Below are 15,085 nucleotides of genomic sequence, written 5' to 3' on the forward strand. Positions count from 1 at the left end.
GTAAAAAGTGTCTGTTAGGTGTCCCGTGTGGTCTCTTAAAATCAAAAGTGCCATTAAAATTTTGATTCCACAATTGATCTAAGCATTTCTTAAATGAACAGAGCTTATGACAAATCATGAATGGATCTTCCCGAATTTACAAACACATCTCAGTCATGTACAATCCACAAATGCAGTCACTATGAATACTTGTGTATTCAAAGTAAATACCAATATTGCCCAATATTCAAACTTTTTGTATTAGTGTAATAGAACTGATATACAAAATTTCATTTATAAAATTTGAAATTTAGTGTGTATTTGAAATTTTATAAAGGTGGCTACTGTCTATTTTTAATCAGAATGCTAGTTTTTAACTTTTTATACATGACACCAAGCCAGCATCAAGGCTCGCTGATTTGAAAGATGTATGTTCAAGTTCCTTTTTGTCAACACTTTCCAAAAACAGACAAGTAAAAATTGCAAACTTGTAAGTTGTTTGGAGAATCTACCTTACTGCATGTACATTGTTTGTACATGTTAGGGCAAACACTTTTGAATCCAACTTTGCAGACTACACTAGCCAAAAGTAAAAAAACAAAAACAACATAATATTACTGTTTTACAGATCGTGTCATAATCAGAAATCACTGCTTGCCAATAATTATAGCACACAGTCGACCCAATTCCGAATATGTAAAGTTGATGATGTCATTGTGTAGTATTGTTGACAGTTTAACCTCAAAAATTGTAATGACTACAGAGAATGTACTTTGAAGCTTCATTAAATTTGAAATGGTTGAAGTTATCAATAAATGTGCCATGAAAAAAAAATCACAATCTTTTTTCCATTTTATATTGGAACAAGTGTAAAATAAAACTGGCCACTGACCATGTGGTTAGTATATGATTGATATATAATGTTATGTGATCATTGTAAGAGACAAACAAATTGTTGAGGTTCATTGTCAAAATTCAACACTCACTTTAAGCATAAGTTCGAAGTCTTTCGATATCACTACACATTTTAATATCAAACAGGTTGGTGAAAGACTTTTTTTTAAATTGGCCTTTTTAAAAATGCTCCTACTTGTACCTTTAGTGCATATGTAATGATCAACTTTCTGACCTTAAAAAGTGAAAAAGAAATAACAAATTTGAATGCATTATGATAAAGAAAACCCACATCATGCTGGTTATTTAGAATTTATCACCTTCTGGCTCAAGGCACATGCTTTCATTTAATGTGTTTCAAATCTCAGCACTTACAACGTGTCACTTTTGACATTTGTCTCAAATCACGAGATATTACTGTTGATAAAGATGTATACACTCCCGTTAGTTACAGGTGCAATGGGCAGTCTGTTAAGACAATTGCCTACCTTCATGATTCTTGTTTTTCAACTGTTTAGTTCCTACTCGAAAAATTTAAAATATCTAGTCTTTCTCATTCAGAAGCAATCCAACCAATCAGCAATCATGTTTGTTGAGCCACAACTAACTTTAACATAAGTTCTTGGAACTAGCATATCAAGACACATGGTATTGTGTTGTGTGGCCAAAACAACCTACAGTACATACTGTGTATTATTAACAGAAAGGATAGTTTAACAATTTTCCACTTTCTGTAGCTCAGGCTATGGTAATCCAAGCTATCACATATTTTCAGTGGATGTGCTCTACAGGACCCTTATTTCACATACTAAATTTCAAGGCAGTCCATTGAGAAATACACAAGATATAAAATCTCCAATTTTCTTTCTTCTCTCTTTTTTTTTGCATGAAAGTACAGAAACTTTATTCAATAGCAAAACATACTTAACTTTTATGGGGTTTTTTTTTTCAAATTTGCTACACAGATAGGTCATTACAACTTACAATTAGGTATCAAATTTGGTCTAAACCTAAGCCACATGTTCAAAATTATTATTCGACAAAAACTGCTCAATTTTGACCAAAATTGTTGTGCATGCCTAGCGAAAAGTCACAGGAGGTATCAGTCTAAAATGTTTACTACAGCTTCACCTAAGAGTAAAAGTGGGTTGTTTTTTGCCTTTTGGATTGAAGACAGCTGATTTAGAGCAGCTACACTATGTGGTGAAAGCACATGGAGATGCATAAGTATTGGTTAGGCCAAACTAACTAGATTAGCAGTTTTTAGCTAAAGTTTTTGAAAGAATTGTATGGGTTAAGTTTATTATTCTGTCATGATATAAAAGACTGTTTAATTTAGATCTTATTGATTGACTTGTTTTTGTTAATATTTTATTATTGTTTAGTTTTTGTTATAATGAGAATTAAGAGCAAACTATTGTGGGAGGTTTTGTTAATAATTCATTGATGTTGAAACTATTGAACATCATGTGAAATACACTGATGTCAAGAATATAGAAAGTGGACAAACAATTAAGTGATAAAGATATAAACAGCGTGAGACAAACAGGAAGCAGCAGACAGATAATAGCAGAAGAAAGTAAAGTTTCAAAAGGAAAATTTAAGTAACATAGAAGTGATATGCCTAATGTTTAATATGTTAGAGTAAAACTAACAGTACAAACTGAGATAAGAAAAATAATTTACTCCGTCAAAGTGTAATTCTAAGGTAATTGAATCAGCCTGAGTGCACTTTGACAAAAGGAACAGAGGATCTTCAGAGGAGAGAAGACCAAATGATTACAGTAACTCGCCCCACAATTGTAAGTGAATCACACACAGCATACTAGTGCAATAGTAATAGAAAATATAGTTCAGCTTATCAACTGAAATTCTAAATTAATTGAACAGACTTAAGTGGACTTTTGACAAGGAGAGAACTGCATATATAATGTTTATGATATGGCTATAATATCTATAGTGTGTAGACTTTGTTGTACATACATTTAACTTGTTCTGAATATATATATATATATATACATTATTCGAAAACAAGTGAAGTGGATGCTGTTTTTTATCGTTGAATTTATCGCTAACAATTCGCATACACCTACTGTGGAAAAATCCTAAGCCCAAAAACAGCATAGTATTTATTTATAGTATCAAAAAATATAACTAAAAGCCTTTTAATTTTGACAATTGGCAAAAAGAAGAAATTTTATGAAATTCTCCTAATCAAAGAGTGTTTAGAGTCACCTGATATTAGCTTAAGCAATTAAGATAAATGATGCTTCATATGGTTGTACCAAGTAGATGCGGGTGATGACAAGAAACTGTTAATCTAGATTCCTTGGTGTTGCTACAAAAGAAGTGATTAACACTATTTTAGAAAACAAAACTAACACCATATATTTTAAAGAATCTGGTTGGTAATGTAAAGTATAGGTATATATCGAATAATTGGGTTGCGATTCTAAAGCTAATGTTGGTTACTATTGAATGTCACTTTCTTACTTGCCATGGATTTTTGGTGTGTATTGACAAGAAGTCGTGATATCTAATCAGAAACACCTTAGCTGTGAAAAACAGGTGTGACCAAAAAAGGATAGTGTGTGTGTGACTTAAGGGAATGAAATCAAAAGTGGCAGCCAAACTGGCAACTACACTTATAGTATTGATAAGAATTTTACAGCAAATATTAATTTATTAGTTAGCTAGGCCACACATTTTGTTTTACCCATCATCATGCCCCAAGTTGAACAAAAATTGCTGCGGGCCACTAAAAATGCATGTTTTTGGGGCCTGGTTGGCTCCCTAAAAAATACTTTAAGCGTGAATCCTGAGGTAAATAGACTGAAAGTTCAGAAATGAAAGAACATTCACTTGGACACAAATTAGTTGGATTGATAGGGTGCCACATACAAGATTAACAAAGAAAATTATAGTTGTAGGGTTTGGGTAAGACTACACTTAAGTAAATTGTTTGAAGGTTAAAAGAGAGAAAACAAAATGTTGGTATTAAAATCTAATAAAGTGTACGAATAGTCAAACTTAGGCCTCTACTTTTTTCTGACTTACAATAATGATATGAATATGAACATAATTACTAAAGTTTGCAGGTGACATTAAACTCTTGGATATTTCTAGCTGTGTTGAGGTATAACATAGGCACTTGGAAAGTTGGATAAACATATGGCAAGTGGTCTTTAATTTTAGTGATTGCAAGATAATGCATTTGGATCACACTTTTAATATAGATGGAAACCTACTGAGTAGCATGCCTAAAGGAAAGGATCTTGACATAGTGGTGGATAATTTGATCACTCAACCCATTGAAGCAGTGCTCTGTTGCTGGTAGTAAAGCTAACAGTTTCATTTGTATTCATAGACATATTGGTTATATATAAAAAGAAATAATTACTTGTACAAATCACTTGTTAAACCTCACTTTAAATACTATACAATTTTTGGTTTCTTAATCTAAGAAAGCTTATTGACTTATTGAAAAGGATTCAGAGGAGGTCTGCTATCATGATTCCTTAAATGGAAGAGGTATCTTACTGGGATAGGTTAAGATATGTTATATTTTTTTTCTATTAAGAAAAGAAGAGTAAGAGGTGATCCTATTGAGGTTTACAAAATCATTGGGGTGGATTAAGAATATAAAGGCATCTGATTTCTTTGTGCTACATTCTGAGAGTAATAGGATGAGTTGACACAAGTTTAAGATTTGTAACAGGTAGGCCTATGCTCCAGTTAACACTTCTGCTGCTATCTTTGAGAATCTTCAGTTTTTCACCCACAATAAAGTACTGTATGTGCCATACCACCTGTCAAAACATGAAATTAGAATGAGTGTTTTGGAAAATACATTAGTCAGACTCCATTTTATTTCATTCATCATGGTTGTTTCGTACTTTGTATGGATATTACAAAACCAAAAATATGACTCACATTTTTGGATTGCTTCCAGGACTTCCAAGATGGTGATGCCCAAGCTTCATATCACTCTGCTGAGGACATTTTGCAAGAAATATTTGCTGATGAGGACTCTTAATCTGACTGTTTTAGTTATAATTCAGATGCAGAAGATGTAGAGGACTCTGAGAAATATAATATAGATGATGAAAATGAAAGTGATTAGAATAATAATGATGAATTGAGTGATGTGGACATGAATGGCATAAATGCACATGTGGGCCTAATACTGGCAGTAATAATTGTGCTACAGCTGGTCCTGCACAAGCACCTGGGTAGGAGAAATGAAAATAGGTGGAGGGCTGGACTGATGTAGACAGACCTCTACGTGTACATCAGTTCACTGGTACTCCATGTGTAAATATACAACAAGATAATACAGAGACCTGCCTTCAGTGGTTCAAACTGTTTATAACTGTTGAACTAATAGACAATGTTGTCAGAGAGACAGATCTTTATGTTGCACAATTTTTCCAAGAACACTAAAATTAGAAAAAATATTCCTGTGCTAGATGATAGAATGATTTGACTTCTGACAAACTTTGTCTGTTTTTGTAAAATACCCCAAGATTCAGATGTACTGGAATAGTGATAAAAAAATAGCTACACCTTTTTACCCTCAGACTCTGGCAAGGGATAAATTTCTACTGAAACTGTAATTTCTCCACTTCAATGACTATAATGCACATCCCAGAAATTGTCAATATTGACTCTATAAAATTCGGCCAATTTATGATTATGTTGTAAACAAGTTTAAAGCTGTATATACCCCACAAGAAAAACTTTCCCTAAATGTGTAATATTTCATGTTTAAAATCTGAAAAACCTGTCAAATATAGGATGAAAGGGTATGTTCTTTCAGAGTCTATTAGTGGATATGTTTGCAACTATGACTTCTACTGTGGTGTTGGAAAAACGTTGCAGCAAGTCTGTGATGTTCTCCTGGAATACCTGTATCAGTTTGTCTATGAGCTATACATAGACAATTATTATAATATTGTCGCCCTATTCAAATGTTTGCTGGCAGATTAGCAAAAGAACCATGTGTATGGAACTTTGAGACTGAATTGAGGTGCCCATCACTTTCTGTGGCATGAAGCCGACAGACTGCAGAAGGGTCAGTTGGTTTTTTATTAGTGTGGAAAGACAAATGGTCAATAAAAATGATCTCCACACTTCATAATTCCAGAAAGGAGGATTCTGGCAAGACAAACAGGGACAATTGCCCATCCAAAAACCAACTTGTGTCCTCGATTACAACAGACACGTCTGGCATTGACAAACTTGATCAAATAGCAAAATGATGTCTTTTTGCATGGGAAAACAATCAAGTGGACAAAGAAATTTGTTCTGTATATGTTTGATCTTTGCATGATCAACTCGCACATCTTGTACAATCAGGCAAATCCAGAGAAAAAACTCTCATTCCTGAATTTCAGAAAGGAAGTGATTGATGGCATCCTGGCAGAATTTGGCAGGCTGAAGCTGCCCCTCACCCATCTTCCTCTGATAGTGAAGAGGAAGCACCCCAAGTTGCTGCATGTCTTAGTGGTGGACTCAAAGAACATGAATTGGTTGTCATGCCACCAACCAATAAAAAGAAATACCCTACTAAGCCATGCAGTGTTTGCAAAAAATAAAAAGGTAAATGATCAAAAACAAGATTTTATTGTGAGAGATGTAAAGTCCCACTCCATCAAGGGGAATGCTACAAAAGATATCATGTTTATACTCATTTATGATCAGGTAGGGCATTCTTGCATATGTACATGAATATTCATCACTGTGAAACACTGAAGGTGTTATTATTTCAAGTGATAAGGTGGGCAGCTTGAAATCATGTATTTTCTGAAAAAAAATGGTTAACCAGATGGGGCTAGCCTTTGAAAAAGAGGTAAGCAGTGAAAGTGTCAAGACAAGTTTATTTTTTTAATGATGTGATTGACTTGTGTATGAGTTGGCATTGGCAGCAAACATTTTTCATGAGTTTAACAGTGGAATCAGTATTTCATCAAAAATAAAGGGTGGGTTTTGAATTGTACCGTTCCCAATGGTGAATGTGCTGGGAGAGTTTTGAAGAACCACATGATCTCTAGTTGTCCATATTTCATGTTAATAAACACATGAATGAGGACATATATGGTGCTTCTGTGCACCAGAGAAAATAAGTTAAAATATTTGAGTCTCTCTTTATAGTTTAAATATTTGTCATTTTGGTTTTCCACCTGTGAATGTATTCAAATATCATCTGATTTACTGAAGCTATATCTCCTCTCATGTTACATAATAAATTACTTTGAATTTATATGTAAGTATATTTTATGAAGTCTCATTACTTTAGTTAAACTGATGTGATTATTCTTTTAACACCAATTTAGTAATAGGATGATCCTAACAATTATTAAATTCACTTCTTTTAGTATGTCCCTATCACTGAACCAAAAACCCACAGGAAGAATGTCCAAACCTCTATAATGATTTTGGACAGCTGAACAATTAATATCACTAATTTTTTTGTGTTCTTGAGAAAGCAGTTCTACAAGCTCAAACTGTCACATACTTTAAATGAGTTAAAACTTCACATCATTCTAGTAGTGTGCAACTGATGTCTTTTAACATGTTAAAAAACTTCATAGAGTGTTATAGAGAGCTCAAATAACCTTTTTACATTTCTATTGAAAATTCTTATTAATATCTCAGAACTGTTTTTGTTTGTTTAGTTTTGCCACCACAACTACATACATATAGCTGAAGGCTTTATTACTTTTTTCAGTAACCATATCTTGATTCTTCATTTTTTTAACACTAATGCTCTTCTTGCTCAATATATCTTTTCTTTTTTTTCTAGTTTTCTTTTCTGACTCAATTTGTAGATTTTACCTAAAGTAAAGCAAGTGAAGAAGCTGTATTTAAAACTAGTTTTTTAAAGTAAAATATGTCCTTTTATCTCTGTACCCATTGCCATAATAGACCATTGGAAGTTTTTACAAAACATGTTGAAGGACATAAGTACCAGCTGATTTTGATTATTGATCAGTGATGTTGTTATGGTGTGAGTACATCTGAGGAACAGTACCAAAAAAACCTCAGTGCAAATATGTATATGAGAGTTAGGCAGTATTTTTCAGTTATAGGGGTTATCCTAAATATCTTCTGTTGATAGGATTTAGCAGATGTTATGTCAGATGTGAATATTTATTGTAAATATTAGTTTTTATATGTAAATCAAAACAAGGCACAATAGTATAAATCCTAGTGGTGAAACAAATATTTAAATTTTGTAACATATTTACAGTGTTTAGTTATTTTGGCTTGTCAGTGTAATAAGTTATAAAGACAATGCTGTAAAGAAACATTAATTTTATTCTTAATTTTGAACTTAATGAGAAATGCCTTTTATGTTAAATCTTGTGGTTTCATTCTGTGTCAATACGTAATCATGTATAATTTTGTATATAATTAAATAGGTCTTTTGCATAACATATCAAGAATTAGATTTAAAACTAATTACAATACAACATTCTTAAATGTACTGTGAAAAGTAATTTTGCTGCAATTTCTTAATTGCAGCAGAGAATAAGCGCAAGTCAGATGAACAGTTGGAAAACAGTACAGCTAAGACAAAACGGATGGAGTGCAGATCAAAATGCTCTGACCTGATCATTCTTGGATTACCTTGGAAAACTACAGAGCAGGAGTTGAGGCAGTATTTTGAGTCTTATGGTGAAGTGCTAATGGCACAAGTAAATATACATATGTGTTTTTAAGTTACAAAATGTAGTAATAAATGAAGTTTTAGAATGATTGAAGATTACATGAGGAATTCTCATTTTTGCCAGTTGAATTATTTTTTTACTATTTTAGTAAATCTTTGCAAAAAAATATCATTATAACTTCAACTGATTTCTGTATACAGTGGTGGTCATTAAAAAGTATATTTTGTACCAATATAATGAATATATATGCAAGCTGTCATGTTTCTCTATCTCTGACTTTATGTGCTTTTTCCAAACCTACTGCATTATACCCTCACTACTCTGAAAGAGCACTGATGACAGAAGGCCAATCAGATTATTGAAGCTACTAATTAACCCATCCCAAAATGAAAATTGTTGAAGTTATTTTTTAAAACTGATAAAGATTCCCAGCAACACTTTGAAATAATCTAATCCACATTCACACACAACATTATCAAACATACTATTCCAAAAATAACCTAAAAAAGAAGAAGAGAAGCTTTGCATTATTAGTAGGTTACACCTCACAATTTATAGCTTACATTCGTCACTTATGATATTTAAGTAAATATCATCTATCGTATAATTTCAACATTACAGTAATAAAACAGTTGAACTAAGCAAGCCCTTCATTCTTGTCCCATCATTGTGAATGTAAATCTGTGTGACACTTTATTCTAGTATATACAGTAACTGGAGTTTTAGTCGCATGACTATCCACTGTACAAAATTCATCACAATGTATAAGTTACTGTATGGTAAATTTAATAATTTTAACATACGAACAGAATAAATGCTGAGTCATACTGTTAAAGTGATTTGATAGGTGTAGTAACATAAGACACTATGTATTGTACTGTATGAGCATATTTTATTACAATCTAAATGTATTTAAGTGATGAGATTAATATGTTCTACTTGTTAAATATAATTAAAAACGTTTTATTGCACAAAAAGAGCATAATACAGGTTTTACTAGTATAAATAATGCCTAAATGTAAAAATGGCTAAGACTTGACATAGATCAAAATGAATGAAGATCACTAAACTCCCCAGAAGCCATATGATTAGGCAACATCATTTTCACTTCTCTGTCTTTATACGGTGCAGATAGCCTTAGTGCTTTATGCCATAAAACACCAACAAACTGTCTTTAAATAGGTCTATGGTAATTTACTAGTAAACTTTATGTGGAACTGAGTGTTTTATTATTTTTATTCAATTCAATTCAAGAGAAAATTCTTTGTTCATTGCTGGGAAGCATTACTCATCATGGGCAGATTTCGTATTTAATAATAGATTCATAAGCTCATTTCATAATACACTTTCTTGAAAATTATAACAGTGTACCACCACTATTGTTTCAAGCATAGTGTTTAAGCAGATTTGCATTATAAAAGTTTGTCAATTTTTTTATATCTTAAAGAACTTATATTGATAAATACTTAAAAATAACAGGTTAAGAAAGACCCCAAAACTGGACAATCAAAGGGATTTGGATTCATCAGGTTTGGGAATTATGAATCACAATTGCGTGTACTCTCCAAACGTCATATGATTGATGGAAGGTGGTGTGATGTGAAGATACCAAACTCAAAGGTATATGTATTGTGAAAATATATGCATTATGTAACACCTTAGGAAAAACAGAATACTCCATTATTAGAGTATTTAATCAGAACTTTGAAGGTATACTCAGAAACAGCATAATAGTTGAGTGGCAGTGTTTATTCCTCAGCTTTTACTAATAAAGTTATTGTTAAAAGAAAATTTAAAATTTTTATTTATTTATTTTTCTAGTTTTTATATATAAACATAGTACTTAGTGGGTTTTAAATGCTACTTGTCAGAAAACATTATATCCATGATGGTGTAATGTGTGGCTTAATCAGATTAACTTTTGTAATGTTAGCACTCTAAGAAATTTTAGATGAAGAAAGTTTGTGTGACTTAAAGCAGTAAATAAACATTTTTTTAAAATATCTTGATGATATTCGTAAAACTTCCTCATTTTGTAAACAAAATTAGCTCTTAGTAAGTGTGGAAGACGTATTTTTCATTTAATAGTATGTGTGAATAATATTGTCAATTTGATTATGTATAATAGAGTTGTGAATAAATAGGCCTAAAATTTGTAGGTATGTTACTGTTAATATATTTTTATGTTTGACCAAAGAACAATTTTGCAATGGTAAGTAGACAAAATATGTTGCAAAATATCAGATTTGTAAGTATTATTTTTTAGATATTTTGATTTTCACATAAATAATTCGTACTGTTTAATGTATTTACTTTTTTCTACAATTTTTTTTAGTTCTATAAGATCTATAAGATCAGTAATTTAAAAAATTGTATATATGTGATCTAAATTAGTATCATAGATAGCTAAGTGATGTAATTTTGTAATGTTTTGATTACACTTTTTGATCATATTGTTAGTGAACGAGATTCAGAAACAAGTTTGAATTTATGTTTTTATATTGCTTTGATATGTCATTCAGATTATAATGATAAAAATTTGAATTGTTACTTCTATACAGCAGGAAGGCCAAGCAACAGAACTCAATAGGAAGGTATTTGTTGGCCGTTGTACTGAAGACCTTGGAGCAGATGATCTCAGAGAATACTTCTCAAAGTTTGGTGAGGTAACTGACGTATTTATCCCCAAGCCATTTCGGGCCTTTGCTTTTGTGACATTTATGGATCCAGAGGTGGCCCAAAGTCTGTGTGGGGAAGATCACATCATTAAAGGTGCTAGTATACATGTCAGTAATGCTGTCCCAAAGAATGAACCTGGAGGAGGTCACCATGGACGAATGCACGGGCGAATGGATGGTCGAGGAGGTTATGGTGGTCCACCTATGGGTGGGTTTGGAGGAAATTCAGGACCAAATGGTCCTTTTGGTGGCAGTCAGATGCCCCATCATGGAAATATGGGAATTGGTGGTGGTGGTGGTATGTGGAATCAAGGGGGACCAGGTGGTGGTGGTGGTGGAGGAAATCGTAATAATGAAATACCAAACTTAGCAGCACTAGGGAGTAGTTTGGGCCTGGGAACAGTGGGAATTGGAGGAAATCATGCTGGGGGACAGGGTAATACTGGTGGTCATGGAGGTGTAAATACAGCTCCTCCTACTCTTGGTATGGGTGCTCTTAACCTTGGAGCAGCATTGCCTTTAAGTTCAGCTGTATTTGCAGCTGCCCTGGGGCAAGCAGGCCTTGGGCTGTTTGGAGGACATTTTCAATCTCAGGCTGTTGGCCAAACAGAAAACCAAGGGATAGCAAGTTCCCAGAATCCTCATATTCCAAACACAACTTCAGCATCATCACTTGTTGCTGCAGGTGGGGGAAATGCTCAGAGGTCAGGGTTTCTGGAATGGATGAATCAAAACCAAGCTTCTAGTGATGCTGCTAATAGCAGTCAAGGACCTTGGCCACAGCGAGATGTGAAACAAGGGTATGGCATGTCTGTATCACCTTAAACATACAATGATGATGTCTGATTGAAGAATAAGTGTGGGTGAAGCATAATGTTTTTTGTTGTTATTGTTGTTATTTTTGCATGAAGGTGTGAATAAGGAATTTTCTAAGAAAAGTAAGTAAATATGCTCATATGTTACTGGTTTAGTTGTTTTTTTTAATGTAATAAGAACTACAGTTTCATACTGTGATATAATATTTTTAGCAAAAGCTTTTATCAAACAAGAGCTTTTCTTTCAATAAAGAAGATGAGTGTGTGATTAAGTAAGATATTGTTTCATCCATTTCATTTAGGGTAATAATCAGTAAAACACTGACTTTTACATTTATGTCATGTTAAAGTGAAGTACTAGAACAACCCAACCCTGTTCATAACACAACCATGTGTTCTTTATAGATGCTTTACACAGAGTATTCATAATCAACTGAGGTGAAATGGGCAGCAACTGCCTAGTTCAAAGAGATACATGTAGACAAAGTCTTGGTCGACTAGTCTATAAAAGTAGTTTTGCTACTTTTCTACTTCCTGAGCTACTTTTTATGTAAATATCACTCTGAACTTGACAGATGCTGCCTATTTTGCCTTTGTTTGTTCCCATGTGTATGATGGTAGATTCTTGCTTTTCACCTCTTGTCTGTTTAATTCTAAAGTATATTCTTGATTGAGTAACTGAATGCACAATTTTATGAAAGATTAAATTTTCATGTAGTTCATTTGATGAAATGATTAGTTGCACTGAGTATCATGCTGTACTGCATTGTCTTGCTGATTGTCCTCATATCATGATTAAATAATAGAACAAGTTTGTATCTTCTGTCTGGCATCTAGGTCTTGTAGAATTGGTTTAAAATATATAACATCAGGTATTGAAATGGTTTACGTTAAGAATGAAGTTTGATATACAATAAATGTATATACATATAAAGTCCTGAATTTGCTGGAACAGTGTTTATCTTAATAAGTTCACAAAACAACTGTTACAACAGAAAATAGTTTGCTGTATGGTATAAAATGAAGCTTTTATCAAATGTTAGTTTTCAGGGCATTTGTTTTCATTTAATTATTCTCCAAATCAGTGATTTTTTGCAACATCACATATGCTGTTTTTTATTTTTAAGTCCCGTTATGTGTTCAAGGTAGCAGGGTATATTTATATACACATACACTAAGTCTTTTGACTTTTTCTAGTGCCTAAAGAATGAAGGATCCATTTACGCTTGTTTATTTTGTACCAAGCTTGGTTGAAGAGTGTTTAATTGTATGTTGCATGAGGAATTAGGTGCTTTCTAAACAAACTGCAAACTGGGCATTTCCATTTGAGATTTTTTATCAAATACATTGAAGCATGCTAGCTAAATGCTTTTGATCTATCAGAGTTCTACCATAGATTGTTTCATAGAAATAAAGTACAGTTACAACTATTGCACAGTATGTTAATAAAGTCCTGCTATGAATAACATTTCTATTGCTTTAAAACTAATATATGTAACTAGCCATCAGTACACAGGTTAATACAAGAAAGACTACTATGCTTGCTTTTTTTTGACATTAACATTTTTTCATTTGCTTACAAAGACATTTCTAAACAATGACTGGCAAGACTTGTTGTTGGTGAAGATATAAAATATGTTTTTATATTTAATGGAGACTTATAAGTAGTAAAGGTCATTTTAAAACATGTAAGATGTAAACAAGAATTTTTTTTTTTTACAAGAAATGAGAAGTGTGCCTAAATTGACTATGACTTACTTGCATTGTAAGTAGGTATGCAACTCTTGTGAAAGTTCTTTACAAAAATGAAACTAGTGGATGAAATTCTTTTAAAATTGAGATGAAAGGTTCTATAAGTATGTAGTTTTTGAAAAATAAGATATTTAGTTTTGATTTTTTCTAAAGCAATGTTTTTCTCATGCTATTTTTCTTCTTGCATGTTGCCTATCCAACATGCAAAGTAATTTTCATTTTAAGATTAAAATTACTTTTATGCATGAGAAAATTTTCGAATTTCATGTGCAAAATCCTTATAATGTCCAGATAGTTATCAAATGTTTCTTAAGATAAACTTTATATTTTTATCTGTTATTTTCACTAACGAATATCTGTACAGGTTTGGTTGATTTGACTGATCTTGTAACCACCATGAAAAAATTGGAAATTTATTATGCTTTTTTGTTCTAGAATGACTATAAATTATAACACGAAAACATAAATGTTTAGACTAAATAGCTTAAATCTCATAACATTATACATTTATATATATTAATTATTTTATTATATTAACCTTTCAGTCATGCCTGGTTAACAATACAGAAGTTACAATGATGCAGCGCACATGCACTCATGTTACTGTATCCAATAATATAAAACCAATCTTTAGTCTCTCCAAAGTGACCTGTTTTGGCTGTGTTTTAGTGGACTAGTATTTTGTAAAATACTGTCACATTTTAATTATTATACATTATATATGTATAAAGATTATTACTATTTACAAATAACTTCTGAAACGTATTTTTCTTAAAACATATATCAGTAAATAAAGAAGTAAACCAAACAATTATCTCTTCTAGTTACGACTTTTGTACTCGGTTGCTGCTTGTCATAGCTTGCTAAGCCTTAAGAAAGTACGCACATGGAGGGTGCGAAATGAAATAATTTTTTTTAGGTTTTTATATATGCATTTGAATAACCAAAAAATCATAAATTACTATATCGATACCATAAATCTCAATTATAATTTATGGATTTTAGTAACTAAGCTGTATTTGGGTCTAAAAAAATATGAAATTTTGAGCAGACTAAAGACTTGACTTACCTCTGTGCTGTCTTGTATGGAAAGAAAGAAATAATGCCATTTTATTTGAAAATGGCTGAGAAAGCCACTAAAGAGACATTCTGGGGTTTTGATTGGTTATTCACGTGTCATATACAAAAGTATGTATATATAAGGGACCAGTTCCAAAAATGGAAAGAGATGAGCAAGGCCACTAGGTTTGATTCAGTACATGAGCAATATCTCAACAAATAGAAAAGATAGGAG

General features: G+C 32.3%; 1 protein-coding gene across 1 annotated transcript in view; it reads left to right on the forward strand.

The window, feature by feature from the left end:
* Positions 1-15,085, forward strand: part of LOC106465671 (TAR DNA-binding protein 43-like) — a 65,070-nt gene that overhangs the window by 9,282 nt on the left and 40,703 nt on the right. The window contains exons 2-4 of the mRNA XM_013925905.2: positions 8,401-8,573; positions 10,026-10,166; positions 11,111-12,024. Of these exons, the coding sequence (XP_013781359.2) occupies positions 8,401-8,573; positions 10,026-10,166; positions 11,111-12,024 (1,228 nt within the window). The remainder of the gene's footprint in view (positions 1-8,400; positions 8,574-10,025; positions 10,167-11,110; positions 12,025-15,085) is intronic.

Source organism: Limulus polyphemus, unplaced genomic scaffold (assembly GCF_000517525.1).
Source record: "Limulus polyphemus unplaced genomic scaffold, Limulus_polyphemus-2.1.2 Scaffold2017, whole genome shotgun sequence".
Lineage (NCBI taxonomy): Eukaryota > Metazoa > Arthropoda > Merostomata > Xiphosura > Limulidae > Limulus > Limulus polyphemus.